The sequence below is a fragment of the Mirounga angustirostris genome, unplaced genomic scaffold (genome assembly GCF_029215605.1).
Source record: "Mirounga angustirostris isolate CCGP_5_RB_7025 unplaced genomic scaffold, mMirAng1.0.hap1 SCAF_8, whole genome shotgun sequence".
NCBI lineage: Eukaryota > Metazoa > Chordata > Mammalia > Carnivora > Phocidae > Mirounga > Mirounga angustirostris.
The window spans coordinates 32,407,384-32,425,706 of NW_026991716.1; the positions used below are offsets into that span (position 1 = coordinate 32,407,384).

The 18,323-nt window shown below is 44.1% G+C and overlaps 1 protein-coding gene and 2 pseudogenes across 2 annotated transcripts in view; 2 read left to right on the forward strand and 1 right to left on the reverse strand.

Moving 5' to 3' along the window:
- The window catches only part of SRPK1 (SRSF protein kinase 1), an 82,413-nt gene extending 78,562 nt beyond the window's left edge, over positions 1-3,851 (reverse strand). The window contains exons 1-2 of one of the 2 annotated variants that reach the window (XM_045866781.3): positions 3,737-3,849; positions 3,166-3,226 (exon numbers count right to left, since the gene is read on the reverse strand). In XM_045866781.3, the coding sequence (XP_045722737.1) occupies positions 3,166-3,226; positions 3,737-3,749 (74 nt within the window). In that variant the 5' untranslated portion in view covers positions 3,750-3,849. Of the gene's footprint in view, positions 1-3,165; positions 3,227-3,736 lie in introns of both variants that reach the window. The other variant, XM_045866782.3, reaches the window with a different exon arrangement.
- Positions 3,748-14,480, forward strand: LOC123837271 (suppressor of cytokine signaling 5-like; annotated as a pseudogene).
- A 1,355-nt stretch (positions 14,481-15,835) lies between these two features.
- Positions 15,836-16,307, forward strand: LOC123837272 (peptidyl-prolyl cis-trans isomerase A-like; annotated as a pseudogene).
- Positions 16,308-18,323: the final 2,016 nt, after the last annotated feature.

Here is an 18,323-nt window from a genome sequence, read left to right on the forward strand (position 1 = left end):
CCTTAGCAGAAGCCCCAGTCTGCTCAGTTTCTACCTTGTTTGTCCTCAGACACATCAGAAGAACTGTCATTTGGGTGACAGCAATGGTTAGTACCAAGGGCTTTGGGGTCTATTGTACCCGGGGTTGAATCGTAGCTTTACAATTTTCTATGGGAGTAATCTGGAAAATCTCAATTTCTTTATCTGTAAAGTAAAACAGAGATTATCATCCACTAGTTAATGTTAGTAAATAAGAGTACAGTGTCTGAAAAAGTGAAGTGGAGACAAAATTCTTCAAATAAGACAATTAAAAATCCCCAAAGTCAAATCTTTCAGCACAGCAAAAGAACCCAAAGGAAACAAATACTAGAGAGCACTGAGCTGGAAGGCAGGAGCCCTGGATCCCAGTTTTGACCCTGCTACAACCAGCTCCAGCTCCATGGACATATTTCATGTATGTAGGTTCTAGTTTTAAGATCTACAAAATTAGGGGACTGAAATCCTTTCCACCTCTACTATACCATGACTAAATTACTAAGACGTGTACTTCCAAAAGTTTCCAAAATTTTTCATTTAAATGGTTAATTTTTGTAACTTCTTAATCAGTTTTCATCATGACTAAGCTAACTAGTCATAATATATAGGACCATTTCCTTACCTAAATTATCCAAGGTCAGATTGCTAAAAGTGGCAAAATCGCAATTCAAACCAGATCTGACTCACTCCGAAGACCAAATTTTATGGCATGCTTCTTCAGACCTTCTCCCTGACTAATCTGGTAACTAGCAGCATGCCTTTGCAAAACGACTGGAAATCAGGAGTGCAGTCAGGAGTCATGGAGCAGAGTCAAGTTACCTGAGTCAGGTGGGGCTTGAACTTCTCACACAGTACTCTAACCAAGTTAATTAGACATTTCAGCTACTTAAAAGGAGTCTGGAGAAACAAAAAAAAGAAAGGTAAAATTGTCAAGAAAAACTATTAACTGAAGACAAAAACAAAAATAAAGCACCTCTGAAACCACAAGTAAATGAGGGTGGCTCATTTACATAAAAGTTCAAGAGTTAAAGTTGTACAAGATCAAATAGTAAAATAACTGCTAGATTATCTTGTGCTATTCATTTGCTTTTGTGCAAGTATGTAAATAATGAATACAAATTATCCAGCAGGGAGTGAAGGAGTAACAGATAATCCAAAGCACATATATTCCGCTTTAGAAATAAAGCACATGGTCTAAATAGATAATCCAAAGTAATGAATCGCTAGTGCTAAAAATATATGATCCGGGGTGCCTGGGTGGCTCAGTTGGTTAAGCGACTGCCTTCGGTTCAGGTCATGATCCCAGGGTCCTGGGATCAGGCCCCGCATCAGGCTCCCTGCTTGGAGGGGAGCCTGCTTCTCCCTCTCCTGCTCCCCCTGCTTGTGCTGTCAAATAAATAAATAAATAAAATCTTTAAAAACAAATTTTTTTTAAAAATAAAAAATAAAAATATATGATCGGGGTGCCTGGCTGGCTCAGTCCGTAGAGCATCTGACTCTTGATCTCAGGGTTGTGAGTTCAAGCCTCACATAGGGTGTGGAGCCTATTTAAAACTAAATAAATAAATAAATAAATAAGATCACCTATATATATTTTCTTCCCAAGTTATAGGCTACTCAGGTTGATACAAAATTAATTTCCATGTGGAGAGACCAGGACAGAATACAGTAAATAATAAAATTACCATCTCCCTACATCAGCAGAAAAGATAACGTTTTATAACACAGTCATATCAGCTCCACAGGGAATAACAAAACTAAGGCACATACAAAAAAAGAGTAACCTTTAAATTCCCACTGCAGACAAGAACCAGGTTAGCTCCTCGGCTGTTTCCGTTAAGCCAATCTGGGATTAAAAACTGGTTTTGAAATAATCCATACATGGATAATCAAGAGGCAAACACACACACAAACACATAGATAAACTCACATTTAAATGCGTAGGTTACCAAGCACTTTACAAAATAAAAAAACTTCATAAGACAGCCGATGGAAATGGAGCAAGACGTGAGGTCACCTACCACTTTAGCTCTACTGATAGAAGTCATTATGTGCTCTTCTCAAACATTAGATAGCCACCAAAAACGAGACAGACACACCACATCTGGTAATATCATTCAGAAAAGTAACCTAAGAAAACCTCAGAAATGCTCGTTTTATCAGCCTAAGAAGAATGAAGCTGCATGCAACTCCACATATCAAGTAAATGGGAAAGTGTCAAGAAAATAATGCGTTTCTTTTTCTCAATACAAATTGCCTAAAAGACAACTTCCAAGACACTGTGCAATTAAACGTTAGCCGGAGCTAAAAGTTCTTTAGACTAAGCCTCACTGGCAGAAGCCCTCTACTGGGCGTTTCTAAGATGCGACCAACTTTTGTGTTTCCCACAGTAGCGCTAAACCACGGTTATGCATCCTGCTGATAAAGCCGGACATGTGGCACTGAACACAGCAAACCAGAATCGCCAACGGTGGGGGCTCAAGAACTCTCCCGTCACTACCGAGAGGCCCGCTCCCAAGGTCTGTGCACCGAGCGCGAGGACTTGAGGTTTCGAGAGAAGAGAAGCAGTAGCAGAAGCCGGCTGCATACACCGTGGTCTGCCCGCACACTGCAGGGCAGGCGACGCGCCGAGCAGGCTCAGGAAGTTGACTAACCCCGGGGAAAGCTCCGTGCCCTCCTTTATAAACGGGAGCGTGTGGGCTGGCAGAGCCAACTGCGGAAAATTCATCTGAGAACTCCCTGCCGGCCTACCGTGCCGACGCAGGAGTCCACTTCGGACTCGGGGAAGCAGGTATGGAAGAGACCAACAGTCCACGAACTGATAATGATCTACCAGCTCCGCCCGGAGGCCCAGACTCGGGGAGGGGTGCCTCCTCTCCGGAGTTGGGGAGCTAATGTACCGGACGGGCGCTGGTCCTCCGCCAACAGCCCTTTCCAGCAGGCCCGGGGCTGCTAGACCCAGGCCTGGCCCTCGGCAACCTCGGCTCCGTTCCACATGCTTCACTGAGTGCGACCCTCCAAGGCCACTCCGAGGCCATGTGGCCGGGGCCGCGCGGTGCCCAAACCCGGCGCACGCTCAGGAGGTGAAACCGGAGGAGAGGAGGTGCGGGAGGAAATCCAAAGAATGGGATGTTGGGGTACAAGACTCACTTCCTTTGGGCTTTGTCCTTCTTGGCCTTGGTCCTTTTCTTTCGGGCCTGGAGCGCAAGCACTGCAGGAGAGAGGGATGGATGAAGGGCGAATGTGGAGGAAAGGAGGCAACCAAGGTGAGGGTGGAGACCCAGCAGGGGCGCGAGGCCCGGGTGCGGGGCCTGCCGGAGGGGCGGCTCCGGGGCGCGGCGGCCGGCCGGGCGGCGGGCGGCCCACGGGGCGCAGAGCAGCGCCCAGGCGGGGTGCGCCGGCGGGGGCTCGGGCCGCGTCAGGGGGCCGGCGGGCGGGGGTCTGTCTGGTTCGCCGAGCGCCAGGCCCTGCAGCGGCCCCAAGGCGCGGGCCGGCCTGGCGGGGAACAAGGGGCGATGACTGCCGGCGCGGAAGGACGCCCGGGCTGAGGGGCGCGGACCCGCAGCCCAGAAGCGGGGGGTGAGGGGCGGCGCCACCTCGGGGGGGGGGGCGCCGGACGCCCGGGGACCGGACTGCGGCGGTTAGGCGAAGCTCCAGCGCTGACCCGGGCCTCGCCCCGCCGGCCGTTGCCCCTCGTGGCGGAGGCCGCTCCACCGCTCACCTTTCCGCTCCATGGCGAGACCGGTAACCGCCAGGCGCCTGCGCACTCGAGTGGCGCTGACTCCCGCTCCCGCCGCGGCCCAAAACCAAGCCCGCGCACACCCCGCCCCCCAGTTCCCGCCCCGCCCCCGCCCCACGACGGCGCGCGCCTGCGCGTTGAGCGCGGAGCCTACCACCTGCTCGCCAGGAGAGGGGGGGCTGTATAGAATCGGGGGATGGGAGGAGGAAAGAACGCCGAGTGTGAATGCTAAAGAGGTGCTGAGAACCAGCTTGGAAGCCTGGCGCGGTCAGGTTCGTTCTCTCTGCAGGGCTCTTGCGCCTAAGGAAAGGAGAAGAGCGTGGCTTTGAGGGTTGCCTGTGTGCTGAGTCAGTGCTCCGCAGCCAACAGGAGCCCGCCTCAGTTTCCTGGTCTGTAAAGTGGATTTAATCAGGCATGTCCTAGTTTCTTTGCTGAGCTCTTGTGGGGGTCAGTTCAGATACTATAGAAAGAAAATGAGGGCGGGCGGGGAAAATTACAAGTGAGAAAGAAAAGAAAGTTGGAGCAGCACAAAGGAAAGCCTGGAAAGAAGGAGCCTGTGACCTTATCCTCACTCTAAAAGTGAAAACCTTAAATAAATGAAACAATTTTTTTAAAAAACCTTATAACTGAATTTTCTCTTAAAATTTCACGCTTAAGGGCGCCTGGGTGGCTCAGTTGGTTAAGCGACTGCCTTCGGCTCAGGTCATGATCCTGGAGTCCCGGGATCGAGTCCTGCATCGGGCTCCCTGCTCGGCAGGGAGCCTGCTTCTCCCTCTAACCCTCCCCCCTCTCATGTGCTGTTTCTCTCATTCTCTTTGTCTCAAATAAATAAATAAAATCTTTAAAAAAAAAATTTCACGTTTATATGAAGGCTCTAAAGGAAGGAAGGGGGAGAATAAAAACAGTGTATTTTCATTTTACCACTTTATCATCTTTTCAGTACGTGATGAATATAGTTGTCTTGTAGGATGTTTTTATACTTTTCGAAGTGCATTATCTCATTTGATATTTATGACAACTTAAAGCAAAATATTACCTCCACTATACAAAGAAACTAAAAGTTGGAGTGTATGTGTACCCAATCTTGGGTGTCCTGATCCAATGATTCAATCATCAAACCCATATTGTAAAGCAAGGTTAGCAAAGTTTTTATGTAAAGGGCCATATAGTAAACATCAAGGCTTGTGGGCCATAAGATTTCTCTCAGCTCTTCAGCTCTGCCCCTGGAGCTCAAAAGGAAAATAGAAAATAGGGGTTGTGTTCCAATAAAGCTTTATTTATGGTCCCTGAAATTTGCATTTCATGTAATTTTCACGTGTCATGAAATACTATTCTTCTGTTGATCTTTTTCAACTATTTCAATAATTCTTGGCTCAGGCCTTAGTTTGCCAACCCCTGTTGTAAAGTACTAAAGCTGAACAGGGTGTAAGCTTTGAAGACCCTTTCCCTAAAAGAAGTTAAACTCTATGGGGAAGACAGACAAGTAATTCATTGACTTAAGAAAGGAAAATGAAAGTATAATAGTACTGCACACGTGAAGCATGGGGGATTGGGCGGGATTTTATTGAGCAAAGTAAGTAATTAAATTCAGCCAGGGAGGAGGCAGCTTTTGAACTGGGTCTTGGGAAATGTGTAGGGTTCCCATAGGTGGAGAAAGATGTTAGGCATTCCTGAATGAGAAAATCAGTTGAGCAAAAAGGCACAGATTTGGAAACTTAAGGGTGGGGGCGGAGCTGGTAATGACTGAAGTGGATCCAGTGGAACCTGAGGCTAGAAATGCAGGTTGGCCAAATTTGATATTTAGATAATTAATATCTGTTGCATGGAACCTGAATGATAGCATTTCTGGACATATTGCAAAAGAGGACAGCACCTGTTGGCCAAGGAAAACTGCATCCCAGTTTCCTCCCCACTCTACTTGAGAACAAAAGGAGAGTTGGGACAGATAGTGAGGCCCTGGAGCCTGAGGATTCTACTAGCTCAGGAAAACCTCGTGTGATTTAGAAAAGACAGGAGAGCTGTGGTGGCTGATGAAAAGTCCCAGAATTGGCAAAGTACTCTTCCAACAGAAAGTGAACTCTATGAGGGTAGGGACCCTGTTTGGATTTTCCTTGAGGTGTCCTCAGTGCCTAGCATAGTATCCAGCACTTAGGAGGTGCTTAAATATTGTCTGATCAAAGAATAAATGATGTGCAGTTTATGAGAAATTCTGGACGAGAGAGAGAAAACACAGTGGGACAACGTGAAGCTGTGCTAACACCCAAGTGGGTTACTGCAGATTCATCAAAAAGGAAATAAGTTTAACTTAGCATGATTTTGTCACATCTATTCTGGCTCTGACTGATACTGCTTCTTTCTCTAAGAGCTTACTGTTTAATAGCTCATTTGAGAATTTTTCCAGAGTCAATGTCAAGTTCACTGGATTGAGTTCCCTGAATTGACCCTTTCTCCCTTTTTTTTCCCCATTCTCTCAGCATGTTCAGTTCTCCACACTTTTTCTAAAATCTGTATAGTTGTTCATATGAGCTAGTTTGTTTCCCCCCTTTCTAAAGCCTATGCCTTTAAGAAACAAAACAGATTAACATAGGGGGAAAAAAAAAGAAAGGCAAACCAGGAAACAGACTCTTAACTATAGAGAACAAACAAGGTTACTGAAGGGGAGGTGGGCAGGGGGATGGATTAGGTGGGTGATGGGTAATAAGAAGGGCACTTGTGAAGAGCACTGGGTGTTGTATGTAAGTGATGAACCACTGAATTCTACACCTGAAACTGATATAACACTGTATGTTAATGAACTGGAATTAAAAAAAAAAAACTTGAAAAAATTAAAAAAAAAGCCTGTGCCTTTTTTGTGCTTCTTGCTTTAAATGTAACTTTAAAAATCTCTCCCCACGCTCTCATCCCCAATTTCACAGGGCTTGTCCTATTCTGGATTTCACCCTTCCTCTTCAAGTGGCAGCATTCTTGCATGCATACCCCTTTTGCACAACTGTGTTTCTCAAATTCTTTTAAAAGTAGAATTATTTGGAGAACTGTTCAGGAGCAGTGTCAGAATTTAATTTCTGAAAACATCCCATTCCCCGTGAGCTAATTTATTAAGACTTCCCTGGGATCTTCCCTAATGCTTCTTTGAAGTTTTTGAAATGTGATCACCTAGAGTTTAGGACACACATTTCATCAAACCCAACATTCCCTACTTTGGTTACCACAAACTCCTACAGTTTGTCCAAAGTGTTGATCTGAATTAAATTCAAAATATCATTTCCCTTTATAGCTTCCCCTTTGTCTTGTGAGATGAAGAGGACAACAGAACAAAGTGAAAATATATCAGATGCTTAATTTTGCAGATTCCCAGTAGATGTCTGCATAATTGGAGAACCCCGACAGAATTTTATATAGTTTTGTGAAGTATATTGGGAAAATAATTATATTCTAGGCTGGAGTTTCAGGAATCACATGGCACGTTCAACAGAAGAATTGAAGAGAATTGAATGAAAGGATTGAGGTGTGGGTAGGGTTAAGGGAAACCAAGAGGGAATGGTGAGGCATCCGAGGACTAGCAACAGTGGGAGTCTTCACCACCCCTAGGCCTGAAGGGACAAGGGGTGGAGGTGTTAACCAGAACCCAATAATCCCTTATATATTAGTCTGCTTAGGGCTGCCATAACAAAGTACCACAAATTGGGTGCTTAACAGAAATGTATTGTCTCATCGTTCTGGAGGCTAGAAATCCAGGTGTCAGCAGGGTTGGTTCCTTCTGGGGACTCTGAGGGAAGGATCTGTCCTCTATCCTTGGCTTGTAGAGGATTCTGTGTCTCTTTATATTTTCTTCCTTCTATGTGTGTCTCAGTCTGTGTCCAAATTTCCCCTTTTCGTAAGGACATCAGTCACACTGGATTAGGACTTATTCTAACGATCTCTTAACTTCTAACTCCTCTTTAACTTTAACCTCTGTAAAGATCCCATCTCCAAATAAGATCACTTTCTGAGGTACTGGGGGTTAAGATGCCAATATATCTTCTTTTTGGGGGGGGACACAATTCAATCCATATCAGAATTGTAGTGATAAGAAAGATCTGCCGGAGGGCAGCTGTACCCTTTGGTAAAAGGATAACCACTGCCCAGCAGGGCATTCAATGCCCAACTTCTTACTCCTCATCCTCTCAGGCTAGCACCTCCCACTGACTGAACCAACTGGAAGTTAGAAGACAAGAGTGCCTGGGTGATGCAGTCCGTGCAAGCCAGCCTCCCAGGGCACAGAGAGGGTGGAGAAGGGTGGAGGGCTCATCTGGAGGGGCAAACAGAATATCCAGCACAGCCTGTCTGGGCAGTCTAGAGGATACACCCAAAGTGGCTAGCACTTTCCAAGCAAGTAAGTCAGCCTTTTGGCCTCCCTGGCCCCTGCAGAGGCTTGAGAACAGAAGCTGCTCGGAGATAACCCCCTTTCTGGCTTTTTCTTTTTTCTTTCTATAAAAGCTTAAGCTTCACAAGGAAATTGTGCTGGAGTGAAGGGTTGGGGAGGGTAGGGAAAAGAATAAAACCCTTGACTTGGTGGAATGGGAAACTAAGTAAGTTCTTTGAGGTCTCAACTCTGTCCTTTTGGGTCCTCTGCCCACAGCAGGAAAGTTGGAGGGGAGAGGAGATTCTCTAGCAATGAGGAGGTGACAGAAGTTGGTGGTTCCAGAGGCAGGTAGAGCCCTTGCTCTGCTCCCTGCAAGTGCTTGGGGAGACAGCAAGATGTTGCAAACTGAAATGAGCTGATCATGTCCAACTGTGTGTTCTTTTTTGTTGGTAACCATACCCGCCAGAGAAGTTTGAAGTGATGAGGAGTTGCCTGCTCCGCATCCTCACTCCCAGAATATGAAGAAAAATGTTGCAGACTAAAATCTGCCCTCCCCCCCACCCAACAACCTTTGTTAAGCATTCATTAGCAGGCAGGCACAAAACAACTCCTATGACTCTGTAAGTTCTTTGAGGTCTCTCTGTCCTTTTGGATACTCTGGCCACTGCGTGAATGCTTTACTGCTTTACTCAAGGTGGGGTAACAGATCACAGAGGCAGGACTCCGTCACCCACAGAGTCAGCATCAGGGAACCAGAGACGGAGTCTCCTTTATAATTCATTATGCTGTTCCAATCCTGATCAACACGAGGTGTCATCAGAAACTCGTGAAATGAGTTGCCTATTAATTTGTGTAATGGATGTTATTTAAAAAAAAAAAAAGTGGCCGTGGGCAGAATTTGCGGTAATCAATGACTCTGAACCCCTTTGTCAAAGCCACCTTCCAATTAGAATGTTCGCAAGCCCCTCCTGACACAGGAATCACAGATTAGAGTGCAAGCTGCACCTGGGTGTAAGTATAAGTAACGAGCACCTACAGATGTTATCCGGTCTTTGCCAGAAGTTTTAATATGCCCAAGTATTTTATTTTGGAAAAGGTGGATTCGTCTCTTGAAAATTGCCAATTTAAAAAAAAATACAAAACCACAGGAGCCCAACACTAGGGGAATGGTTTAAAAAGTTCATAGCACATCCCCTCTAGATGAGTTGCCAAAACAAGGACACATCGAATCCTCTCTAAGGTTCTGTAAGTACCAGAAGAACATCCTCACCTAGAGGATCTATCTGTAGAATGATCTAGAGGATCAATCTTACCTTGATTCCAGGGGGGAATCCCAAAATATTTTAAGGCAAATTATAAACTTCATGAGGTGGAGGCCAGGCCAAGATGCTCTGCTATACTAAATATGTTCAAGGGGCTGTGCAGACTTGGACAAGAAAAATAATGGACTGAAGATCAAAAGTATTTTCCCTATTTTCTGAGCAGTGCATAAACCTCCCCGGCTCTCATGGGACCCCAGGTAGAGGAAATACATAATGTCAGGGATTTAATTTCTCCAGCTTGGCAATCCTAGGGTCAGAGCAAAAACAGTGGTAGGAAATACACAGAAATGGCTTATGCACTTGAATTCTGATTTCTACCTGCTGCGCAATGTTGAATCCATTTTACTTTTCCTTCTTTCAGATACTTCCCACCATGCTCACCCTCGTGACAAACATTTATTGAGCGTCCAGCTGCAGGCCAGGGCTGTGAGAAGCAGAGGAGGGAAAAAACCAACGCTTTGCCTTATGGGACTCAATAGCTAACTCATATAATAATTACTGTTTACTAGACACTGTTGTCCCTCAGCTGTCAAACAACACTACCAAACTGGTGCTATTATCATCATCTCTGACAGATGAGGAAACAGAGGCACAACCAAGGTCACCCAAGCTAGTAAGAGGCAGGGTTTTGAATCCGGGCCATCCAACTCTTGAATCCACACTCTTGGCCACACACCATATCACCTATCTCATTTAGTGGGGGATGGACATATAGATAAATAGTTCACACAGTGCATAATGGTAGAAGCGCAAGGTACCACGGGAGCACAAAAAAGAGGCCCACTTAGCTCAGGATCTGAGGAAGGATGTTTCTCCTGAATGAGATGACACCTGGACAGCGTTGGGAAGCATGAAGAGGTGGGAGCTGGGAATAGAAGAGAGTGGAAAGGAAACGCCAGCCAGATAAGACAGCATGGTACTGGGGAGTGGGGTGGGGGAGGGCATAGACACCACAGAACCACTGGAGAATAAAATGCAAGGGGGTGGATGGGAGAGAGTTGGCTCCTCACGTGTTTGTTGGGCCTCTTCTATGTGCAGGACTATAGCAGGGCTAGAGCATCTAAGGAGCTTGAACTTGAAACTTCCAACATTTTGCTCCCTTACCTGCTGAAATAACTTTTAAACTACCGCCATGCAAAACATTCGACGAACTAGAAGCAAACGTGTACTTCATCAATCTGACAAAGGGCATCTATGAAAACCCGACAGCTAACATCATATTTAATGGTAAGAGATTGAATGCCTTCCCCCTAAATCAGGGATAAGACAAGGATGTCCATTCTCACTGCTTCTATTCAGTAGTGTACTGGAAATACCAGCCAGGGTCACTAGGCAATAAAATTAAATAAAAGCACACAAACTGGGAAGGAAATTGACACTTTGAAATAAAAGTGTTACATCAGCTTCGAATGCCAATTTGATACCCACCATCATCCATTAATATATGTAAAAAAAAAAACTAAAATCACTTTGTTAACTACATGAAAGTTTACATTACTCCTTTTTCTCCTTGAACTTGTGTTTCTAGTCCATTTTACTGTCACAGAAATTTATCCTCAAGTGATATAATGTTATGCTTTAAAGTCTTTACTGAAAGTTGAAAATCGAGCTACCCTATGACCCAGCAATTGCACTACTGGGTATTTACCCCAAAGATACAAATGCAGTGATCTGAAGGGGTACCTGCACCCCGATGTTTATAGCAGCAATGTCCACAATAGCCAAACTATGGAAAGAGCCCAGATGTCCATCAACAGGTGAATGGATAAAGAAGATGTGGTATATATATATACACAATGGTATACTACTCAGCCATCAAAAAAATGAAATCTTGCCGTTTGCAACGATGTGGCTGGAACTAGAGGGTATTATGCCAAGTGAAATAAGTCAATCAGAGAAACAATTATCATATGATATCACTCATAGGCAGAATTTAAGAAACAAGGCCGAGGATCATAGGGGAAGGGAGGGGAAAATAAAACAAGATGTAATCAGAGAGGGACACAAACCATAAGAGACTCTTAGCTATAGGGAACAAACTGGGTTGCTGGAGTGGTGGTGGGTGGGAGGATGGGGCAACTGGGTGATAGGCATTAAGGAGGGCACGTGATGTAATGAACACTGGGTATTATATAAGACTGATGAATCACTGAACTCCACTTCTTAAACTAATAAAAAACTATATGTTAATTAATTGAATTTAAATTTAAAAAAAAAGGAGGTATGAAACAGGAATAAAACCTCACCTGGGCAAGAAAATAACTGCAAAGTACTGGAATTGGAAATAAAATCCAAATGATTTACAATGGAGAAAAAAAGTCTTTATTGATCATCCTATCATACTTCTCTACCACATAAATGTGCGTTTACATTGAAATTTAATTTTAAAACATTTTTAAATATTTTATTTATTTATTTGAGAGAGAGAGAGAGAGCATGAGCAAGAGGGAGAGGAAGAGAGAATCTGAAGCAGACTCTGCACTGAGTGCAGAGCCCGATGCAGGATCGATCCCACAACCTTGCGATCATGACCTGACCTGAAACCAAGAGTTGGACACTTGACCTACTGAGCCACCCAGGCACCCCGATATTTAATTTAAAAACATTTTATGGGTGCCTGGGTGGCTCGGTCATTAAGCGTCTGCCTTCGGCTCAGGTGGTGATCCCAGGGTCCCAGTGGGAAGCCTGCTTCTCCCTCTCCCGCTCCCCCTGCTTGTGTTCCCTCTCTCACTGTGTCTCTCTCTGCAAATAAATAAATAAAATCTTAAAAAAAAAAATTTCCTGAGATCATAATCTTCTAAAAACTTTCTTACCTGTTGTTACAAGTATTCTTATTGCAGGATTAATCAAAATAATGTATAGCATCATTTTTTGATAAATGAAATTTTATTGCAAATGCATCTCAGTAGAATGGTAGGTGATTTTTCTCAGAGTCCTGTGTCATTCCATTTCTATTTTTTTTAGTAGTGGCCAAGAAAACTGGCCCATATAAAACAAGTAGATGGGAATAGAAAGGGTTTTGCTATAGTAATATAATTCTCGGATTATTGTAATCATTTATCAACTGATGATTCCAGGAGGTCCTTATTCAATTTTGTCAAAATCAAATAATGGGAAACCATCTGACTTGCAAAAAGATGTGTTCATTCAAGTCATTCAAGTTATTTACTTTCTCAATCCAGACACCAGTATTTCAATATGTCCCTTTGTTTGGACCCCTGAAAGGAATTCAGTCTCGGGGCAAAAGTTGCCAGATACTATGGGCTTGTGTTTTTCCATGAGAATTTACAACACGTAGTTAAAGCCCTTCTTTTCCTTTTCTTTTTTTAATTTTATTTTATTATGTTATGTTAGTCACCATACATTACATCATTAGTTTTTGATGTAGTGTTCCATGATTCATTGTTTTCGTATAATACCCAGTGCTCCATGCAATACATGCCCTCCTTAATACCCATCACCAGGCCAACCCATCCCCCCACACCCCTCCCCTCTAAAACCCTCAGTTTGTTTCTCAGAGTCCATAGTCTCTCATGGTTCATCTCCCCCTCCGATTTCCCCCCTTCATTTCTCCCTTCCTACTATCTTCTTCTTTTTTTTTTTTTTTAACATATAATGTATTATTTGTTTCAGAGGTACAGGTCTGTGATTCAACAGTCTTACACAATTCACAGCATTCACCATAGCACATACCCTCCCCAATGTCCATCACCCAGCCACCCCATCCCTCCCACCCCCCACCACTCCAGCAACCCTCAGTTTATTTCCTGAGATTAAGAGTCTCTTATGGTTTGTCTCACTCTCTGGTTTCATCTTGTTTCATTTTTTCTTCCCTTCCCCTATGATCCTCTGTCTTGTTTCTCAAATTCCTCATATCAGATCATATGATACTTGTCTTTCTCTGATTGACTTATTTTGCTTAGCATAATACTCTCTAGTTCCATCCATGTCGTTGCAAATGGCAAGATTTCTTTTTTTATGGCTGCATAATATTCCACTGTATATATATACACCACATCTTCTTTATCCATTCATCTGTTGATGGACATCTTGGCTCTTTCCATAGTTTAAGCCCTTCTTTTCTAGTAAAAGAAAAATACACCTGTCTGAATTAATCTGCTGGCTCAGATTTAGCTCCAAAATGGCATTTGATTACGTAGCATGAAGGCTCTATGAAACCACATTCAACATTATTTGAAACATTTGATCCATATTTGGCTTCTACAGAGGATAAAGATAAGCTTAGAGAGAGAGGGTGCCTAATATTACGGAAGGGGTTGACACCCCTCCCAATGCCCAAATACATACGGTGAAGCCATTGCACAGGTTAGTTCGATATATTAACTGGGACCAAAGTTAGTTCATGGAATGCCTGAAATAAGTGGGGACAATTTTGCCATTTCACAAGCTAATTGTGACTCAGAAGAGGACACAACCACCCTGTTTTGCGGTCATGTAGGCAGAAACAACGTCAGGTATCTGGAGGCACCTGTGCCCACGTTAACCTACTGGGAGCTTGGGAAGTCTATCCACAGATTGATTACATACACTGCCTCATGTCGGACTTGCTTCAGATTACAGGTGATCCCCGTTACTGGGGAGTGATGGGCCGTTACAAAGCAGAAGCCCTTCTTGAAGGGACAGCTGCAGGCATATTTTTGCTCAGGGACTCTGCAAGAGGACTACCTCTTCTCTGTAAGCTTCCGTCCCTACACCAGATCCCTGCATGCCCAAACCGAACAGCTGAACCACAACCTTAGTTTTGATGTTCATGACCTGTGTGTATTTCACTCCTCCGCTGTAACAGGACTTTTGGAACATTAAAACGATCCCAGTTCTTGCATGTGTTTTGAACCACTGCTTCCCATATCACAGGAATTTCCCTTTTAGCCTGCAATGTATCTGCCATGCAGTAATCTGCAGATGCACTACATGAAATGGAATTGATGGACTTCCTTTACCATCAATGTTACAGAATTTTTTAAAAGAATATCATTACATGGGGTGCCTGGGGGGCCTGGTCGGTTGCGTGTCAGACTCTTGGTTTTGGCTCAGGTTCTGATCTCAGGGTGCTGAGATTGAGCCCCACGTCAGGCTCTGAGCTGAGTGTGGTGTCTGCTGGGGATTCTCTCTCCCTCTCTGTGCCCCTCCCCTGCTTGCGATCGCTCTTAAATAAATAAATCTTAAAAAAAAAAAAAAGGTGGGGCGCCTGGGTGGCTCAGTTGGTTAAGCGACTGCCTTCAGCTCAGGTCATGATCCTGGAGTCCCGGGATCGAGTCCCGCATCGGGCTCCCTGCTCGGCGGGGAGTCTGCTTCTCCCTCTGACCCTCCTTCCTCTCATGCTCTCTGTCTCTCATTCTCTCTCTCTCAAATAAATAAATAAAATCTTTAAAAAAAAAAAAGGTATCATTATAAACAAAAAGTTAAGAGAGAACTCTTCTGTTCTCAAAGGGCATTAACTAGATCTGCTTTTATGTGCATCGGAGAGTCCACCTATAATAAGCACACATGTCCCTTTAGGCTTTTTTCAGTACAATATATAAGCTTGGTGTTAGTATCTGTCAGATGTGATCTGCGGTTACTTACATAAGTGTGGTGCCTATTGAGAATACAGAGAATAGGGGCGCCTGGGTGGCTCAGTCGGTTGGGCGACTGCCTTTGGCTCAGGTCATGATCCTGGAGTCCTGGGATCGAGTCCTGCATCGGGCTCCCTGCTCGGTGGGGAGCCTGCTTCTCCCTCTGACCCTCCCCCCTCTCATGTACTCTCTCTCATTCTCTCTCTCTCAAATAAATAAATAAAATCTTAAAAAAATGATTTAAAAAGAGAATACAGAGAATAAAGCTACGGGTACAGGTGTTCGGTAAGGCTACAAAAATATTTTGCCGATTTAACCAACAATTTGGTTTTTAACGTCCTTGGTAATTGAGTGAGACAACTCTGGGGCATTTGCTATGAAGAATTCTATTTCTTACCGAAAAGTGAATTACTAAGATTGGATGAGTATTTCAACTTTAATGTTTAAGTTTTTTTTAAAGAATCTTTCTATAAACTTCTGAAAGCAGCGATGCTTGTAGTTCCATAAATTAAGATTTGAAAGTCCAAAAAATAATGACTATCTTCCTTTTAGAAAAAAAAAGCAATTTTCTGGCCACGAGGGCATAGTGGCGTTCTCTTACGTGTTGATATAGTTTATATTCAGTCTCCTTGTCTCTTCTGCAAAAGGTACTGTTTGTAAACCAGGTTTTATAAATAATAGTTCTAAAATTCCAGATTTAAAAGGTTGGTAGTAAAATTTTATTGATAGGTTAGGTATTAATGAGTGTAATGAGTGCTTTAACTTAAAAGAGACGTTTGGGGCCCTGTAGACGCCACTGCCCCGGAGCCACCCACACCAGCCGGCCTCCGTCAACCCCACCATGGTGTTCCTTGACATCACTGGTGAGGGCGAGCCCTTGGGCCCCGTCTCCTTTGAGCTGTCGGGGGACAAAGTTCCAAAGACAGCAGAGAACTTTCATGCTCTGAGCACTGGGGAGAAAGGATTTGGTTATAAAGTTTCCTGCTTTCACAGGATTTACGTGCCAGGGTGGTGACTTCACGTGCCATCATGGCACTGGCAGCGAGTCCATATATGGGGGAAAATTTGATGATGAGAATTTCATCCCGAAGCACATGGGTCCTGGCATCTTGTCCATGGCAAATGCTGGACCCCACACAAACGCTTCCCAGTTTTTCATCTGCACTGCCAACACTGAGTGGTTGGTTGGCAGGTGCGTGATCTTTGGCAAGGTGGAAGAGGGCATGAATATTGTGGAAGCCATGGAGAGCTTTGGGTCCAGGAATGGCAAGACCAGCAAGAAGATCACCATTGCAGACTGTGGACAAATCTAATACATTTGACTTGTGTTTTCTCTGAACTACCAGACCATTCCTTCTGTAGCTCAGGAGAGCACCCTTCACCCCCATCTGCTTGAAATATCCTATAATCTTTGTGCTCTCACTGCAGTTCTATGGGTTCCATATTTTCCTTACTCCCCTCCAAGTCTAGCTGGATTATAGAGTTAAGTTTATGATTATGAAATAAAAACTAAACAACAGCAACAAAACACACAAAAAACCCAGACATTTGGAATAGCTGCTGCAATGTAATCCTGTGTGTGATTTTTTTTTTTAAAGATTGTATTTATTTATGAGAGAGAGAGCGATTGGGAGTGGGGGATAGGAACAGAGGGAGAGGGACAAGCAGACTCTGCGTTGAGCACAGAGCCCGACTCAGCACAGAGCCCCACTCAGGGATCATGACCTGAGCCAAATCGAGAGTCAGACGATCAATTGACTGTACCACCCAGGTGCTCCCTGTGTATGACTTTTAAGTTGACATGTGCAGTCTAATCATGGATTCCCATGCTGAGCTCCTATTCCCATGATGAGTTTGTGAACCATGAAGGAAGTGAGACTAGAAGATGCCCAAACAAGTCAGATAATAGTAACGACAGTGGCTGCTGATGTTGAGGTTATTGTTAAACTGTAATTAATAATCTGGATGGCAGTATTTCTCTTTGCTTGTAAACTCTCATAGCTGAGTTGCTTAAGTACAATCTATAGAATTTCAGTACAGTTAATTTTTCATGGAAAATCTGAAACCTAAATTGCAGATTTAAAAGGTACTGTATAGGGGTGCCTGGGTGGCTCAGTCGTTAAGCGTCTGCCTTCGGCTCAGGTCATGATCCCAGAGCCCTGGGATCGAGCCCCGCATCGGGCTCCCTGCTCCGCGGGAAGCCTGCTTCTCCCTCTCCCATTTCCCCTGCTTGTGTTCCTGCTCTCATTATCACTCTCTCTGTCAAATAAATATATAAAATCTTAAAAAAAAAAAAGGTACTGTATAGTCATTGTATCTGTAAATTAGTTTACGTAGCACATTTTTGTCACTTAGAACAGTATGCAATACTACTTGAGTGAGCTCTTTTGGAAGTAATACCGAGTTCTAGTGTTTGCTTCTTAGTACTGAATTGAATTTACAGTTCTGTCCTAGACATTTTTCACTGAAGTTGTTGAATGCATTCTTGTGTGTTTTTGTTAATGTGCTCAAAACCACTGGTGGGTGCTCCTCAGTTTCCTAACTTACTGCTGCAAAATGTTGTTTTACATCCCTATGGTTATTGCCAAGGCTACAAAAGAGAAAAGCTGTATTTGTATATAACACTAACTCTACCACTGCTAATGTATGTTCCTACTTAATGGGCCTTGTAATGGCTGTACTTTTGTACCAGTGAAGTATGCTTGGTGTTCTTGTAAAAAACAGAAACCAACCAACCGGCCCAAACTAAAATTCTTTCCCGATGCTCCCAGCAGAGGGCGACTTAGAGTCCTGCCTCATGCTTTGCCCAGCAGCAATTTCAAACACGGTATGAGAGTATCTAGCGTTACAGTCCTTGGGTTATATGCTGTCTTCTCCTTTCGCCTATGATTTCCTCCAGAGCAGAGAGTCATTCTGTAAAAACCCAGACAAGCATAAGGCTCAGCAATTGGCAAGCACTCAAATGTTCCCTAAGTGAAAAAAATCTGGAGATAAACTGCTGACATCCCTGGTTGGCCCAGGACAACTTGCCCTGAGACTGGAGGGGCAGACATGACCCAAGGCTTCCTAAAAAAGAGAGTCAGAGAATGGTCATGGTCATAGTGTCTGTCTACTGGCTAGTAGTTCCTCGAGCTTATTAAATCTGAAGAAAGGGAGCTAGAAACAAACTTGCAGGCCTGGGAGCTGCCTGGAGGGCTGGGGCCAGGTGTGGGTAGCCAGCAGCACTTCTCAGGTTGTTTATCAATCAGCCAACCTGAGAACAAGAAATGCATGTTAGCATGGGTTATTCTCTTTTAGATTTAATCAAAGTACTCCCTAATTTGCTGAGA